The sequence below is a fragment of the Oryza glaberrima genome, chromosome 2 (genome assembly GCF_000147395.1).
Source record: "Oryza glaberrima chromosome 2, OglaRS2, whole genome shotgun sequence".
NCBI classification, from domain to species: Eukaryota; Viridiplantae; Streptophyta; class Magnoliopsida; order Poales; family Poaceae; genus Oryza; species Oryza glaberrima.
This window is the reverse complement of record NC_068327.1, coordinates 4,691,467-4,706,699: the sequence shown is the minus strand read 5'-3', so window position 1 is coordinate 4,706,699 and position 15,233 is coordinate 4,691,467. Positions and strand designations below refer to the sequence as shown.

The window sequence follows — 15,233 nt, the reverse complement described above, 5'->3', positions numbered from 1 at the left end:
TTTTTGGAGGGAACTACATGTCATAACTTTGCACATCTCAGATTTTTTTCCCCCATTTTTTCTGACTTTTTGGATGGACATTCTAGGTTTAGTTGTTTGATAGGATGGAAAAGCTTGGTACCACGTACCTGAGACTCTCTCGTGTATATATAAGGCGTCGTCTACACACAATCACACATACGCCTCTAGATCTCGCTCTCAAGTCAGAGAGGCTACTACCATCTAAGCTAGCAGCAGCTACCCTAGCTGAACTATAGCCCACGGTCACACCGGCCATGGGTGGCGAAGGAGGCGGCGGTGGCGGCGGCGGGAAGGCGAAGACGAAGGCAAAGCCGGTGCTTGTGTCGTTCATGACGGTGTTCGTGCACGCGGACAAGGTGGACGTGGTGTTAATGGTGCTTGGGCTCTTGGGTGCCATTGCCAACGGCATCTCGATGCCGGTGATGCTGCTCACCTTCAGCCACGTCTACAATGACCTCGGCCACGGCACCGACATCGTCGGCCAGCAGTTCGGCTCCAAAGTCAACATGGTATGCCGTCTCCTCGTTATCTAGCTCTAACCTGAATGAAGTGAAATTTTACAGTACTTGAGAGGTTACGGTACTTGAGAGGTATCGAGGGGTACCAGAATTTTTTAGTGTAAATTTTACACTATAAAATATGAGACCTTTCGCTATCTTCTCCATCTTCTCCAGCACCGTAAAATCACTACTGAATGAAATGATTGAATTGAAATGATATCGATTTCACCAGAACGCGAGGAACCTCGTCTTCTTGGCTGCCGGTTTGTGGGTCATGGCATTCCTAGGTGAGCTTAGCATTATTACGATGGTTACCTATTGCATGTCAGTGCTGCCATGGCTGCTGGTGATACTTGTACAGAACATGCCATCGTTTATGAGTTACTCCCTCCGTCTCATAATATAAGATATTTTAATTTTTTTTTCTTGCACTATTTGACCACTCGTCTTATTTAAAAAATTTGTAAAAATATAAAAAAATAAAAAATTGTTCTTAAAGTACTTTGGATAATAAAGTAAGTCACAAATAAAATAAATAATAATTCTAAAATTTTTTGAATAAGACAAATAGTCGAACATTACAAACAAAAAGTTAAAATCTCTTATATTATAGGACGGAGGGAGTATCTAATATGGGTCGGTGTGACTGATCGCAGATGAACTTATCCAGTGGCAGATTTATGATGCATAAGTTGTGGGGTAGGCTGGACCCACAGTTTCATAAAAAAACACCCTTATAAATCTAATCTTGATTTTGATGTATAAATATAGAAAAATTAAAGAAATAATTTCACTTAAATACAAACCAATAGTAATCGATCAAACTTAAACCAATAGCAAAACAAGATGAAGCTGCAGGGTCACACATGTCATCTGTAACGTGTCAAGGCAACGGACCGACAAATATATCTGTGTCGACCTAAAACCAACACTACCCGTCACAGATGACTCACAGATAACTCGTGATCTGTGACAAATGTAGTTTCACCACCCGTTAAAAGATGACTCACTCACCAAGCGCAAGTGGTGTGTGCGTGTGTTCAGAGGGGTATTGCTGGGCTCGGACAGCGGAGCGGCAGGTGTCACGGATGCGGGCACGGTACCTTCGCGCGGTACTCCGGCAAGACATGGAGTACTTGGACCTGAAAAAGGGCTCGACGGCGGAGGTGATCACCGGCATGTCCAACGACACCACGGTGGTGCAGGACGTTTTGAGTGAGAAGATACCCAACTTCGTGATGAACGCCGCCTTGTTCGCCGGCAGCTACGGCGTCGGGTTCGCGCTGATGTGGAAGCTCGTGCTACCGGCGCTGCCATCGGTGCTTCTGCTCATCATCCCGGGTTTCATATATGGCGGCGTCGTCATCGGCCTCGCTCGCCGGAGCAGGGAGCAGTACACCCACGCTGGTGCCATCGCTGAGCAAGCCATATCGTCGGTGCGGACGGTGTACTCGTTCGTGGCGGAGCGGACCACCATGGCTCAGTTCTCGGCGGCGCTGGAGGAGTCGGTGCGGCTCGGGCTCAAGCAGGGGCTCGCCAAGGGCGTCGCCATCGGCAGCAACGGCATCGCCTTCGCCATCTTGGCCTTCAATGTCTGGTACGGCAGCCGCCTCGTCATGTACCATGGATACCAGGGTGGCACCGTCTTCGCCGTCTCCTTCGTCACCATCCGTGGCGGCCTGTGCGTAACACCATCCACATACTATATATGTACAATTAATTCTTAGACGTCGAACGCCTCGCTCTGACATGCATGCGATTGCAGTGCGCTGGGTTCAGCTCTGTCGAGCTTGAAGTTCTTATTGGAGGCGAGCTTGGCGGCGGAGAGGATCCTGGAGGTGATCCGGCGAGTGCCGAAGATCGACTCCGAGAGCGACACCGGCGAGGAGCTGGCCAACGTCGCCGGTGAGGTGGAGTTCCGGAACGTGGACTTCTGCTACCCCTCACGGCCAGAGAGCCCCATCTTCGTCAGCTTCAGCCTCCGTGTGCCGGCGGGGCGCACTGTGGCACTAGTTGGCGGCAGCGGGTCCGGCAAGTCGACGGTGATCGCGCTGCTGGAGCGGTTCTACGACCCGTCGGCCGGCGAGGTGACAGTCGACGGCGTGGACATCCGGAGGCTCCGGCTAAAGTGGCTGCGAGCGCAGATGGGGCTGGTGAGCCAGGAGCCGGCGCTGTTCGCCACCAGCATCAGGGAGAACATCCTGTTCGGAAAGGAGGACGCCACGGCGGAGGAGGTGGTCGCCGCGGCCAAGGCGGCCAACGCCCACAACTTCATCTCCCAGCTGCCGCAAGGCTACGATACACAGGTAATCAATCAGTCTTCGATAGCAATTCCACCAGAATCTTCCTTAGAATTTATTAGCATCAATTTCTATTGTTAATCAATCTGAGAAAAGAAATCTTTGATTATGTTACTGTTATTCGTACAAAAATACGAAAATTTGCCATCAAAGCAATAAGAAAATCATAATTACGGTTAGTGGTGAAGCCAAAATTTAAGAAATTAAAGATGAGGGTATCGGCCACGAGACCAATGTATTGCTGAGAGCTTACCGATGGCTAGGTGAATGATTGTGTAGATATGTAATCAATAAAGAACGAAAATGCTCAGGCCCGAGCGACCGGCGGGGGTGGAGCACGATCGGGCCCTCCCCCCCCCCCCCCCCCCCTCACGTGCGCACCTTCCCCTGGCCCCACCACGTGTCTCAAAAAAATGTTTCACCTAGTGTACTCACAATGTTTCAATATGTATAGGTCTAATGTTGCAGTGAATTAAAATATTCTTTTGCAGCAAATCACCCACATATTTTGGAAACCCTTAAGGGAATTCGTTTCATTTTTGTTCCACCAAAAATGTTTCACCTAGTGTACTCATAATGTTTCACTATGTATAAATCTAATGTTGTAATGAACGAAATATTCTTTTGCAAAAAATTACCCATATATTTTGGAAACCCTCTATTAAGGGAATTCGTTTCATTTTTTGTTCCACCAAAAATTGTTTCACCTAGTGTAATCACAATGTTTTACTATGTATAGATCTAATATTGCAGTAAACTGAAATATTCTTTCGCTATTTGCTGAAACATTGTTTTTATATAATGTGAAACAACGCCCGATTTAAACGATTGAAACATTTTCGATCTACTTAGTGAAACAATTCCAATATACTTGGTGGAACATCGTACAACATTTAAAAATAATAATTCAATAATAAGCTTAAAAAAATTTGTCGGAATATATCCATGTGCGGTCTTATTTTGAAGATTTAATTGCAACGAATTTAATGGTGCAATCAGATCATGATTTGGATAAATAATTTTAAAAAAATAGTTTAAAGTGATTTTGCATTTTTGCACGTCTGGATCGGGCACTGGATCGTTAGTCTCGTCTAATAAAGAAAGATCAACATGGTTAACATAGCATAGCTATATATCCATAATGTAAGGTACATGTGTAACATCCTAGCCCAGGGCTTAATAGGATTAATAGAATACTCATACCAATAAGTTGCAACATCTTTTCCGGAAGCTAATCTCGAAAGAACTCTGGGTTAAGCGTGCTGGTGTGGACCCGGAATGGTCACACATCATGGCACTGGACACACGGACGTGGCCAAGAGGGGACGTTCCTGGCCTGGAGTTGATCGACGGGGGCGTCGATCTCTCTTAATAGGATGTAACATCCTAGCCCAGGGCTTAATAGGATTAATAGAATACTCATAACAACAAGTTGACCAATCGGGAAATTCTTACGAGTGAGGACAAAGTGTGCAGAAAAGACTTGTGTTGGTCTGTGAGGGCAGTCTGGGTGACCAATCGGGAAATTCTTACGAGTGAGGACAAAGTGTGCAGAAAAGACTTATGTTGGTCTGTGAGGGCAGTCTGGGTGACCAATCGGGAAATTCTTACGAGTGAGGACAAAGTGTGCAGAAAAGACTTGTGTTGGTCTGTGAGGGCAGTCTATGACCTATAATATAACTTGTGGTACTGGTGGTGCAATCATCGGTGCCGCTGCTTCAGCATATATAGTTCCTCTCCACCAGACCAATTCCCCAGCAGACCTGCTAGTTACTGGCTATTATTTATGTAAAAGGTTTTGACCAACAATTACCACCCTATTAGAATATCATTATGTGATACAAAAGCATAATCATAATTAAGTAAGTACCTTTGAATATGAATCTAATAAGTTCTATTTTCTGTCAAAAAAATTATATCCAACTCCGTGATAGATCGAGTTACTGTTGGTCACTTTTTTTCTAATGAAACGAACCATATATGGCTTATATTTTGAAATGTAGGAAGTAGTTTTTATATGTTCCTTTGCTGCCAATGCAAACTAATACTTGAAAGAACCTAACCTTATGATGGGAAAAGATTATATCTTTTTTTTTTTTGCTACTTGCTGTTCCAACATAGGACTTATGTGACATGCAGCCCCCGACCTGATAATAGAAATAGCTCTAATGATACAGATCCTAAGTGGCATGCATGTAAACCTTGAAACATTGGTTTGACCCCACCACTAGTAATATCTACTTTGTGCAAACCTGCTGTGGGGCACTGAGCATGTGGCCAAACCTGTTAACAAGATGACCCGAATAATATCCACCGTCAGATATCTAACAACTAATATCTGCATTGTTGTGAGTTTGACAATAACAACTTCAGGAACTTTGTAGCTGAGAACTTTCGTTTTAATTGTTCAAGAACTCATAGGAACAAGACAGGAAAGAGTTCTACAAAATGACAGTATCCAGTGGTAAATAGTACTCCGTATTGTGCAACTATTACTTCACCAAGCTTTTCCAGAGCATGTACGTTCACATGTGTACTGTCGTAGGTCTAATATTAAATTGAAGGACACATATAGATGGTTTATATTAACTCGTACAAATAAAGAACAGGCCCTTTGGTGCTGATAAAAATTACCTTGTATGTTTCTACTTGTATAGATGTTTTGTCACCTGACTTCTTTTTTATTCGATAGGAAGCATAATTTTTTTCCTAGAAGATAAATCTGAAAGAATATGGTCCATATCAATAATGCAGAATACCAGTTGAAGTGTTTAAAATACTGTACTTATAAATATATAACTACTGAAGAAATGAACTAAGGAATCAAGATAACCTGATGTGCACATCCCCCCTAAAGAGTGGTTACTAGTATTTGTTTACTACTGATTCTCAAGTGTTTTCAATCAGTTGTAAAGCAGGGTTTTGACGTGGGTAAAGGAACAGGGTATTATTACAAGTAAGAGTATGATCTGGAATTCTGGATTATATCTGTAGGAGGATAATAGCAATCTGCTGCCTTGTAACTCAATAATCTAGGGAAGTATTTAATGTTGCACAAAGATTTTAGAGATCTTTATGAAACAACAAGGAGACATGGCAAGCCAACATTATCTCACAGTTTAAGAAGTACGATCTTATCAATTGTCCATGATTATGTTTGTTTGTGGTTAGCAATAAAGGGTAGAATGCTCACTTCTAACAATCAAATGAGCTGAAACAAGATAATAATATACTTACCATAATGACGCTTTCATATTGTCTATACAACCCATCAATTTAGTGTTCATGTCAATATCTTGCACATATCGTTAAGAATTTCAAGAATGTTTAGCTTATAAGCATTCCAACCCTAGTGATAACCTAGTTTGAAATAAAACAACAGGTGGGAGAGCGCGGTGTCCAAATGTCTGGAGGGCAGAAGCAGAGAATTGCTATTGCCAGAGCAATCCTGAAGTCACCCAAGATCCTACTCCTTGATGAAGCCACTAGTGCATTGGACACTGAGTCAGAGCGCATTGTACAGGAGGCCCTAGACATGGCATCTATGGGCCGGACTACTATCATAATTGCACATCGTCTATCCACTATCCGCAATGCTGACATAATTGTTGTCATGCAGTCCGGTGAGGTTATGGAGCTGGGACCCCATGATGAGCTCATTGCTAATGAGAATGGCCTCTATTCATCTCTTGTGCGCCTTCAACAGACCAGAGATTCAAATGAGATTGATCAAATTTGCGTAACAGGTAGTACATCTGCTGTAGAGCAGTCCAATATCCACATCATGACCAGGAGGTTCTCTACAGTTAGCAGGTCAAGCTCCGCAAGGTCATTGGGTGATGCAAGAGATGCTGACAACACTAAGAAGCAAAAGCTTCCAGTGCCATCCTTCAGAAGGCTACTTATGCTTAATGCACCAGAATGGAAGCAATCACTAATGGGGGGTTTTAGTGCAATTTTGTTTGGAGGCATCCAACCTACGTATTCATACACCTTGGGAAGCATGATCTCAGCCTACTTCTTGACAGATCATGCAGAAATCAAGGACAAAACAAGGACCAACGCACTCATCTTCCTAGGTCTTGCAGTGCTGTCATTTTTTCTAAATATTGGGCAGCATTATAACTTTGGTGCAATGGGGGAATACCTCACCAAGAGAATCAAAGAACAGATGCTCGCAAAGATCCTCACCTTCGAAATTGGGTGGTTTGACCATGACAAGAACTCCAGTGGCGCCTTATGCTCACAGCTAGCTAAGGACGCCAACATAGTAAGTGCATATATAAAAATATGTATGTATATGATTAAAACATAATAGTAAGTGACCTGCTATCCTATTATTGTAGGTGAGGTCTCTCGTGGGTGACCAAATGGCTCTTATGATCGAAACAATTTCAACAATACTTATTGGATACACCATGGGACTGATCATTGCCTGGCGTTTGGCCCTTTTCATGATAGTGATGCAGCCTCCCATCATTGTTTGCTTTTATGTTCGTCGTGTCTTATTTAAGAGCATGTCCGAGAAATCAAAATATGCACAAGCTAAAAGTAGCAAGCTAGCTGCTGAGGCAGTCTCCAATCTCCAAACGGTTACCGCTTTCTCATCCCAAGAGCGCATCTTACGCCTCTTTAACCAAGCACAAGATGGAGCACGCAAGGAAAGCATCCGTCAATCATGGTTTGCAGGGCTCGGCCTTGGCACCCCCATGAGCCTCATGATATGCACATGGGCCCTTGAACTTTGGTATTGTGGCAGGCTTGTGGCTGACCACCAAATTACTAACACGGAGCTCTTCCAAACCTTTTATATTCTAATAAATACATGTCGTGTAACTGAAGAGGCAGGAAGCATGACAACAGACCTAGCCAAGGGTGCAGATGCAGTCGCTTCAGTATTTTCTATTCTTGATCGGGAAACAGAAATCGATCCTAACAACCCTCATGGATACAAGCCAGAGAAGCTCAAAGGCGAGGTGGACATCAGAGGAGTCGATTTTTCATACCCATCAAGGCCAGATGTAATAATTTTCAAAGGATTCACATTGAGCATCCAACCAGGCAAGTCAACTGCCATAGTTGGGAAAAGTGGCTCCGGCAAATCAACTATCATCGGGCTCATAGAGAGGTTCTACGACCCAATTAGGGGGTCGGTGAAGATTGATGGAAGGGATATCAAAGCATATAATCTTAGATATCTACGGCGGCATATTGGACTGGTCAGCCAAGAGCCAACACTATTCGCTGGTACAATCAGAGAGAATATTGTGTATGGCATAGACATAGCTAGCGAGGTGGAAATTGAGGATGCAGCAAGGTCTGCTAATGCACATGACTTCATCAGCAACCTAAAGGATGGATATGACACGTTGTGTGGTGAGAGAGGAGTTCAGCTGTCAGGAGGGCAGAAACAACGCATTGCAATTGCCCGTGCCATCCTGAAGAACCCAGCTATCTTGCTACTGGATGAAGCTACAAGTGCACTGGACAGCCAGTCCGAGAAGGTGGTACAAGAGGCACTGGACAGAGTGATGGTTGGCAGAACAAGTGTGGTGGTGGCACATAGGCTTAGCATTATACAAAAGTGTGACCTTATCACTGTGCTTGAAAAAGGAACAATTGTAGAGAAGGGCACACACACATCCCTCATGACGAAGGGCTTCTCTGGAACATATTTTAGCTTGGTTAGTTTGCAACAAGCAGGCAACCAGCAGGTCCAGCTCTGAGGTTTTGCATGGCAAGACAGCACCCATTTCCAAACAACACACGGTTCAAATGAGTTGTTTTCTATGACAATGGGTTGTTTTTCCTCACATTGCTCTATCAGTATATAGAAATGTATGAAGCTTGTAGTTTCTTTTCTTGCATTATCTGTTGGGACTATACTATAATGATGATATTATATTGTAATGATGATATTAGGTTGCATTTCTTTCTTCTTTTGTGCTATATATATTGGAAACCTCCATAGCTATTGAACACAGCACACGCAGACTAGTACAAATGTAACACCATGATGACATGATCAGTGGCAGAAATGATGTTCATAACGGTATTATATATTGACAGAATTATAGCCCATATGGACTTTAAGAAGATATAAGGTTCGGTAGAAATTCAGAATGATGCTCCTCCTTATAGTCGAGGAGTAATAGAATCACAAAGCAAAAACATTAGGGCAGGAATAATCAATTTTACCTAGTATCGGCTTGTAATTCAAAATTCTTGGCTTTCAGATATGTGTTTATTAATTTATTTATGCAACTGCTTCCAGTTAGCACTTCTTTTTTCTAAGAACCTAATGAGCCATGAACAATGCAGAAAACTTCCTTCTGTAACTTTTGATGTGTGGTTCAACAAGTAGGGACACGGTTTAGCCAATACCCCAACACTTTTTTTTTCTCATATCAACACTCGCAACTAAGGAGTATGAAATACTCGTATGAACTAAAGCGGATTTCTAAGTTACTACTGCTAAATAATGCCACTTCTCCGATCCACCATAGACTAATGGCGAGAATTTCATACAACAACAACCAACATCTTGCAGTAAAACAAATTAGTGGAATTCCGTAACGAGATGATTCAGGCCAGTACGGTGTAGTTTCGAGTTTATCACCTGGTGGGGGCGCCGCGGCGGAGGGGAGGAGTAGCCATCGTCGCTCGTCGGATCCCTAGAGGTGAGGTCCCAGACACACGACGAGTTCACCGGGCGCCGCGGCGGCGGAGCCAGGAGGGGAGGAGTGGCGCACGACACGATCTAGGAGATGGGGGGTTGGGCGCGCCGCGCAGCGCCGCCGCCGTCCCGCTCGACCGGCGGCGGCGGCCGCCGCTTCGCGCTTCCGCGTGCCGTTTCGGGCTTCACGCTCCCGGTGAGACCTAGTATTGGGCCGTTCAGCGATTGGCACAAGTTTCTAAGGAATAAGTTCATCGGAGGTCCCTTAACTTAACAGCGAGATTTTCTAAGGTCCCTTAATCACAAAACCAGAAATCTTCACCCCTAAACTATACAAAACCGTTCACTCAAGGTCCCTAGGCAGTATATATGGGTGGTTTTGCTGACGTGGCATTCTAGTCAGAAAAAAAATTAAAAAGTACGTGAGGCCCACATGTCAGCAGCACATTGTTTCTCTTTTTCTTCTCCTTCTCCTCTTTTCTCTCTTCTCTCTTTCTAAACTTTAGTGAGGGAGGCCGGCGATAGGCGGAGAAGCGCGTGCGGATGCAAGTGGTGCAGCGGAGGGCGAGCGCAGCAGCGGAGCGGCGGGGGGCGCGAGCGAGGCGGGCCGAGCAGTGGAGCGCGAGCGCAGTGGCGGGCAGAGAAGCGGAGGGCGAGCGTGGCGACGGAGCGGCGATGGGCGAGCGCGGAGGCGGGTGGAGCGGCGGAGGGCGAGCCAGGATGCTGGTGGCGCAGCGGAGGGCGAGCGCGGCAGCGGAGCGGCGGCGGGCCAAGCAGTGGAGCGTGAGCACGGCGGCGGGCAGAGAAGCGGAGGGCGAGCGCGGTGGCGGAGCGGCAATGGGCGAGCACGCGGCGACCCCTCTGCCGCCAGCGACGACTACGAGGAAGACCCCTCCCAGCCTTCCCTCCTTCCTCCTTGAGCTCCCTCGCACCGGCGCCGGTGCTAGGGACGGGAAGCCGACAGTGCTGGCCGTCGTGGTTAGCTCGCTTGCCACGGCAACGCTGGTCCGGGCGCTAACTGGCTGATGCGTCTGCGGATCGATGCCCTGGCTCAAGAGCTTGCGCTTGATGTGCGTGTTCCACCTGCAAAACCAATCAATCAACACCAAGAACACAAGAAGAGCTAACCAGAGCAGATGGCAACACGTTGAAATTTGTTTTGCTTGTTCCCGAGAAGGGCGTGGAGCCTGATGGTGAGTTCGTCGTCGTCGTCGGTGAAGTTGCCGCGCTTGAGGTCGGGGCTGAGGTAGTTCATCTAGTGGAGGCAACAGCTCTTTTTGGCAGCGAAGTAGCCCTACCGCTTTGGGGAGGGAGAGAGGGTCGACGGGGAGCTCCGCTCACCGGCGGGCGGTGACGGGACCTGTGGTCGAGCACCTGGCGCGTTCGAACATCTCCGCCGCCGAGCTCGCCGTCGAGCCGGCCGCCACCTTCCTCCTCTCCCGCCGCTGCCCTCGGGTGGACCGCCTCTCTCTCCCTCTCCCGCTGCCGCCGTCCCCGCTCCGCCGCCGGCCACCTCTCTCCCCCTCTGTCGCCGCGCCTGCTCGAGAGAACTCGGAGAGAAGAGAAGAGAAGAGAAGAGAAAGAAAAAAAAGAGAAATGTGGAACCCACAACATTGTCTCACTTACTTATGGGCCCCACATATTAATTTTAATTTTTTTGCTGACTAGGATGCCACGTCAACAAAACCACCCATATATACTACCTAGGGACCTTGAGTGAACGGTTTTGTATAGTTTAGGGGTGGAGATTTTTGGTTTTGTGGTTAAGGTACCTCGAAAAATCTCGGTGTAAAGTTGAGGAATGACCAGTGAACTTATTCCAGTTTCTAGTGGCCCAGATGAATGGGCCGGTCAAAGTGGGCCGTATCGATGGGGGAGTTTTTTTTTGAATAAGTTCACCAGAGGTCCTTCAATTTAACAGCGAGATTTTTTTTAAGATCACTTAACTACAAAACCAGAAATATTTACCCCTAAACTCACACAAACCGTGCACACAAGGTCCTATGGCAGTATATATGGTTGGTTTCGCTAATGTATCATCCTAATCAGAAAAAAAAATTAAAAATACATATATAAGACCCACATATCAACTGCACATATTTTTTTCTTCTCTTTTCTTTTCTCTCTTATCTCTTATCTTCCTGAGGCCTGCGCTGGCGGAGAGCCGGCGGGCGAGCGCGACGGGGGGCAGAGCAGTGGAGGGCGAGCGAGCGCGGCAGGCGGGCTGCGGCTGTTGGCGCCCCGTTTCCTTCTATTTTCTTCCTGAATGCCGTCGGTCGGAATGGGTGGGTGAGGAGGCCGACTATTGCTGTTGCTGGCGCCCGTGCCGCCCAACTCCGGCAGCGCCCGAGGGAGGGGGCGGCTGGATCCGCGCACAGTGGCCCGCCCCCTCAGCCACCGCCGCTCTCGAGGACAGAGGAGCTCCTCAGCCGCATCCACCTCCGCACAACAGCAAGGGCATCAACTACCAGATCCTCTCTCCAACCTAACCGTGTTCTCACCGGCAGCCGCGAGACGCCTGAGAGGAGGAAGGCCATGCAGGCTGCGATTCTATGTGCGCGTGCTTGCTCTGCCCATGCAACTGTGGGGTTCCTGTGGCCACTGTATCTTTTTTTCCTCTCATCAGGATGGCGAGCTGAGCTTGGCAAACCCCATGCAGGAATAGAATTTAGCTTCTTGTTTTTATGTTTGCTCTTCTCCTTTCCGGTTAATTGTGGGTGAGAGGGAGCTCAAGGTGGAGGAAGACAAGAACCAGTTGCCCATGGTGGTGGTAGCAGCAGCGAGTCGACGCCCGTCGGCGCACTGGCCACTGCATTCGGGGTAAGGCCGCATCGTGTGGTCCGCGTCCAGGAGCAAGGACCGACGCAACAAGGTGTGCACGAACGTCTCCGAGGTCGCCTACGCCGTCCGCCGCGCTCACCCGCCGTCCGCTCCGCCAGCAGCCAGCCGCTGCTCCGCTGCCACGCTCCCCCATCGCCGCTTCGCCCGCTGCCGGCCTGGAGAAGAGAGAAGAGAAGAGAGGAAAAGAAAAAAAAAATATGCAGCTGACATGTGGGTCCCACGTTATTTTTTTTCCGACTAAGATACCACGTCAGCGAAACTACCCATGTATACTGCTATAGGACCTTGTGTGCACGGTTTATGTGAGTTTAGGGGTAAATATTTCTGTTTTGTAGTTAAAGGATCTTAAAAAATCTCGCTGTTAAGTTGAGGGACCTCCGGTGTACTTATTTCTTTTTTTTTTCTTCTTCTTCTCTTAGCTGTTTTCTTTTTCCTTCCGGAAAAGGGTACTCCCATATGCTTAGAGAAAAAATACATCTCAAAATTTGTTGCAGTATCTACTACTAGTTAGGTACAATGGCTGAAAGTAAGCTTGCTCGAACACTCGAACAGTCGAATAGTACTCCTGATATTCGCAACTAGCATATATACTACTAAAATACAAGCCTTCTATTTATTAATAAATAATATCGTTGACTTTTGGACATATATTTGATCATTCGTTTTATTTAAAAATTTCACATAAATGTATAAGATATAAATCATTCTTGAAGTACTTTTAATGATAAAACAACTCGCAATAAAACAAATATTAGTTATGTAATTTTTTAAAATAAGATGAATGGTCAAATATCATTCCTAATTAAAATAGCGAAGCGAACGTAGCTCAATGGGTTGGTTTTTCGGTAGAACCAACCCACCCGAATCTAGTCCTATATCTGACACTTATGGTCGTATTTACGATTCACCTGTCGATAATGAGGTTAAACGCTTGTGTTTGTGTCGTATTTCTCAAACAGAAAGTAAGTGAAATATTCTGCTATTTAGCCAGCATGGCAAGTAACAAGTTCAAGTTCTCATTAACAACATATCCTCTGTCCATACAGTTTTGATCCAACGATGGCGACGCCATCTTTGGTTTGCTCTCAACGAGTGTAGTGTACACGTAAAGTTTGCTATGGCTTTTGTCTGGCACGGCCCAGGTGAATGATCATTAGGAGAGCTTGAAAAGAGGAGAGCCATTCACCAACTGATCACTCAACGCCGCCCCGGTGTTTCTTCTGCAAAAGGAGGAGAGACGTTCACGCTCTCTCCCCTCCACCATTGTGTCTCGCTATCGACCTTCTCTTGTACGCTCAAGCTACACGTCTTTTCATCAGCCTAGTGACATACAATCGCCATACAGATTAATGAAACGTTGTGCGTCACATGAAATTGAGAGGGTGTGTTCTCAACTAAGCTATTCTAATTTTTAGTTTTCGGTTAAATGGTATGTTTATTCTCAACAGTTAAACGGTGTGTTTTCTTTATAAAAGTTATTTTCATAAAGTCATATAATTTTTTTAAAAAATAAATTATAGCTTTTATTTAATTAATCATATGTTAATCTGTTATTCATTTTTCCATGCTAGGAGAAGTGTTCCCAACCCAAAACAAATGCATGGTGAGAATTTCAATGTTTAAGGTGGCAAATACTAATTCCGTTTCAAAATACTCCTATAACTGTAAGCATATATATCTTCATGTTTTCTAAACTTTTGAAAAAAGCATAGACATACTTATATTTTAGAATATAAAGATAATAATTAACTGGGCGCAGAGTTCCCAAGACTCAAGTCTCGTGTTGTCACCTGTCAGAAGGCGAGATACTCTGGTTGTTGTTACGGATAAAATATAAATTTTAGAGTTAATTTCCAGGTTTTCATCGTAGTTTAAACTTTTTAGAAAATTCAAAAAAATCTATTGATAAACACTCAATTTAATAAAGACTTTATCCTAGAAACATCGTTGTTAGTAGGGTTCTAGCTGTTCAGATTCGTAAACATAGAATACTTCATCCGTCCTAAGAAAAAGACAAACCATGGGTTTCCGTGTGTAATATTTGACTGTCCGTCTTATATGAAATTTTTTTATAATTAGTATTTTCATTGTTGTTAGATGATAAAACATGATTAATACTTTATGCGTGACTTATCTTTTAAATTTTTTTCATAATTTTTTAAATAAAACAGACGATCAAATGTTGGACACGGAAACCAGAATTAGCCTTTTTTCTATATGAAGGGAGTATTTCACATCGGTATTAAGTTTTGCTGTTCACTGGGCCCCACAGTCCTTTGGACCCACATGTCAGTGAAGGGGATCCCAATTGTGTTATATTAGGGCGGAGGGAGTCCTAATAACACGCGCGACGACACCGCGCATCACATCACCGATCGGCATCATGAGCCATGGATTTTGGTGTAACCCCCGCGCCCCCGCCCCCGTGCTCCGTAGTGGAGTAGAGTAACATGCTCGGAGACGGACACACGATGGGATAGCCCGCCGCCCGCCGGGCCCCCGTATCATCTGCCATCCGCGCCCGCCACATTCACCGCTTCGCTCGGCCCGCCCGCGCGGTCGTCGCTGCACGCCGAGCCCAACAAACAAACCGAATTAGCAAAGCGCCACCACAAGCAGCATGGGTTTTCCATGCATCTGTCCATCCACCGATCGATCGATGAATCGATCCACACGCATGTGTCGTCGTTCGTCGACGAGGCGGATCACGTATGAGCTCGGGGGCTTTTATTCCCTCCGATCCACGGCTGATCGGTTGGTGGGGTTGGCAGGCTGCTTGCTGCTGCCTGCTGGTCGTCGCATCGACTGGTGGTGGTTGGCCGCCCGGTCGGTCTAACCCAACCCAACCCAACTCACATCTCTCTCAGGTCAGAGATGTAGGCCATGTTCACTTTC

General features: G+C 45.9%; 2 protein-coding genes across 2 annotated transcripts; one reads left to right on the top strand and one right to left on the bottom strand.

Moving 5' to 3' along the window:
- The first annotated feature begins 275 nt into the window (after window positions 1-275).
- LOC127761649 (putative multidrug resistance protein) lies at window positions 276-9,267 on the top strand. Its single transcript, XM_052285975.1, has 6 exons — window positions 276-530; window positions 754-808; window positions 1,566-2,202; window positions 2,287-2,827; window positions 6,204-7,091; window positions 7,168-9,267. Exons 1-6 carry the CDS (start codon window positions 276-278, stop codon window positions 8,545-8,547), a joined length of 3,756 nt encoding a protein of 1,251 aa, XP_052141935.1. The 3' UTR covers window positions 8,548-9,267.
- A 640-nt stretch (window positions 9,268-9,907) lies between these two features.
- LOC127761147 (myb-related protein Hv1-like) lies at window positions 9,908-10,752 on the bottom strand (the record flags this gene model as incomplete). The annotated part of the gene is made up of 2 exons (XM_052285386.1): window positions 10,661-10,752; window positions 9,908-10,580 (listed from the first exon to the last, which is right to left on the bottom strand). Coding segments are annotated over exons 1-2 (765 nt in total), but the record flags the coding sequence as incomplete, so codon positions are not given.
- Between the last annotated feature and the right edge of the window lie 4,481 nt (window positions 10,753-15,233).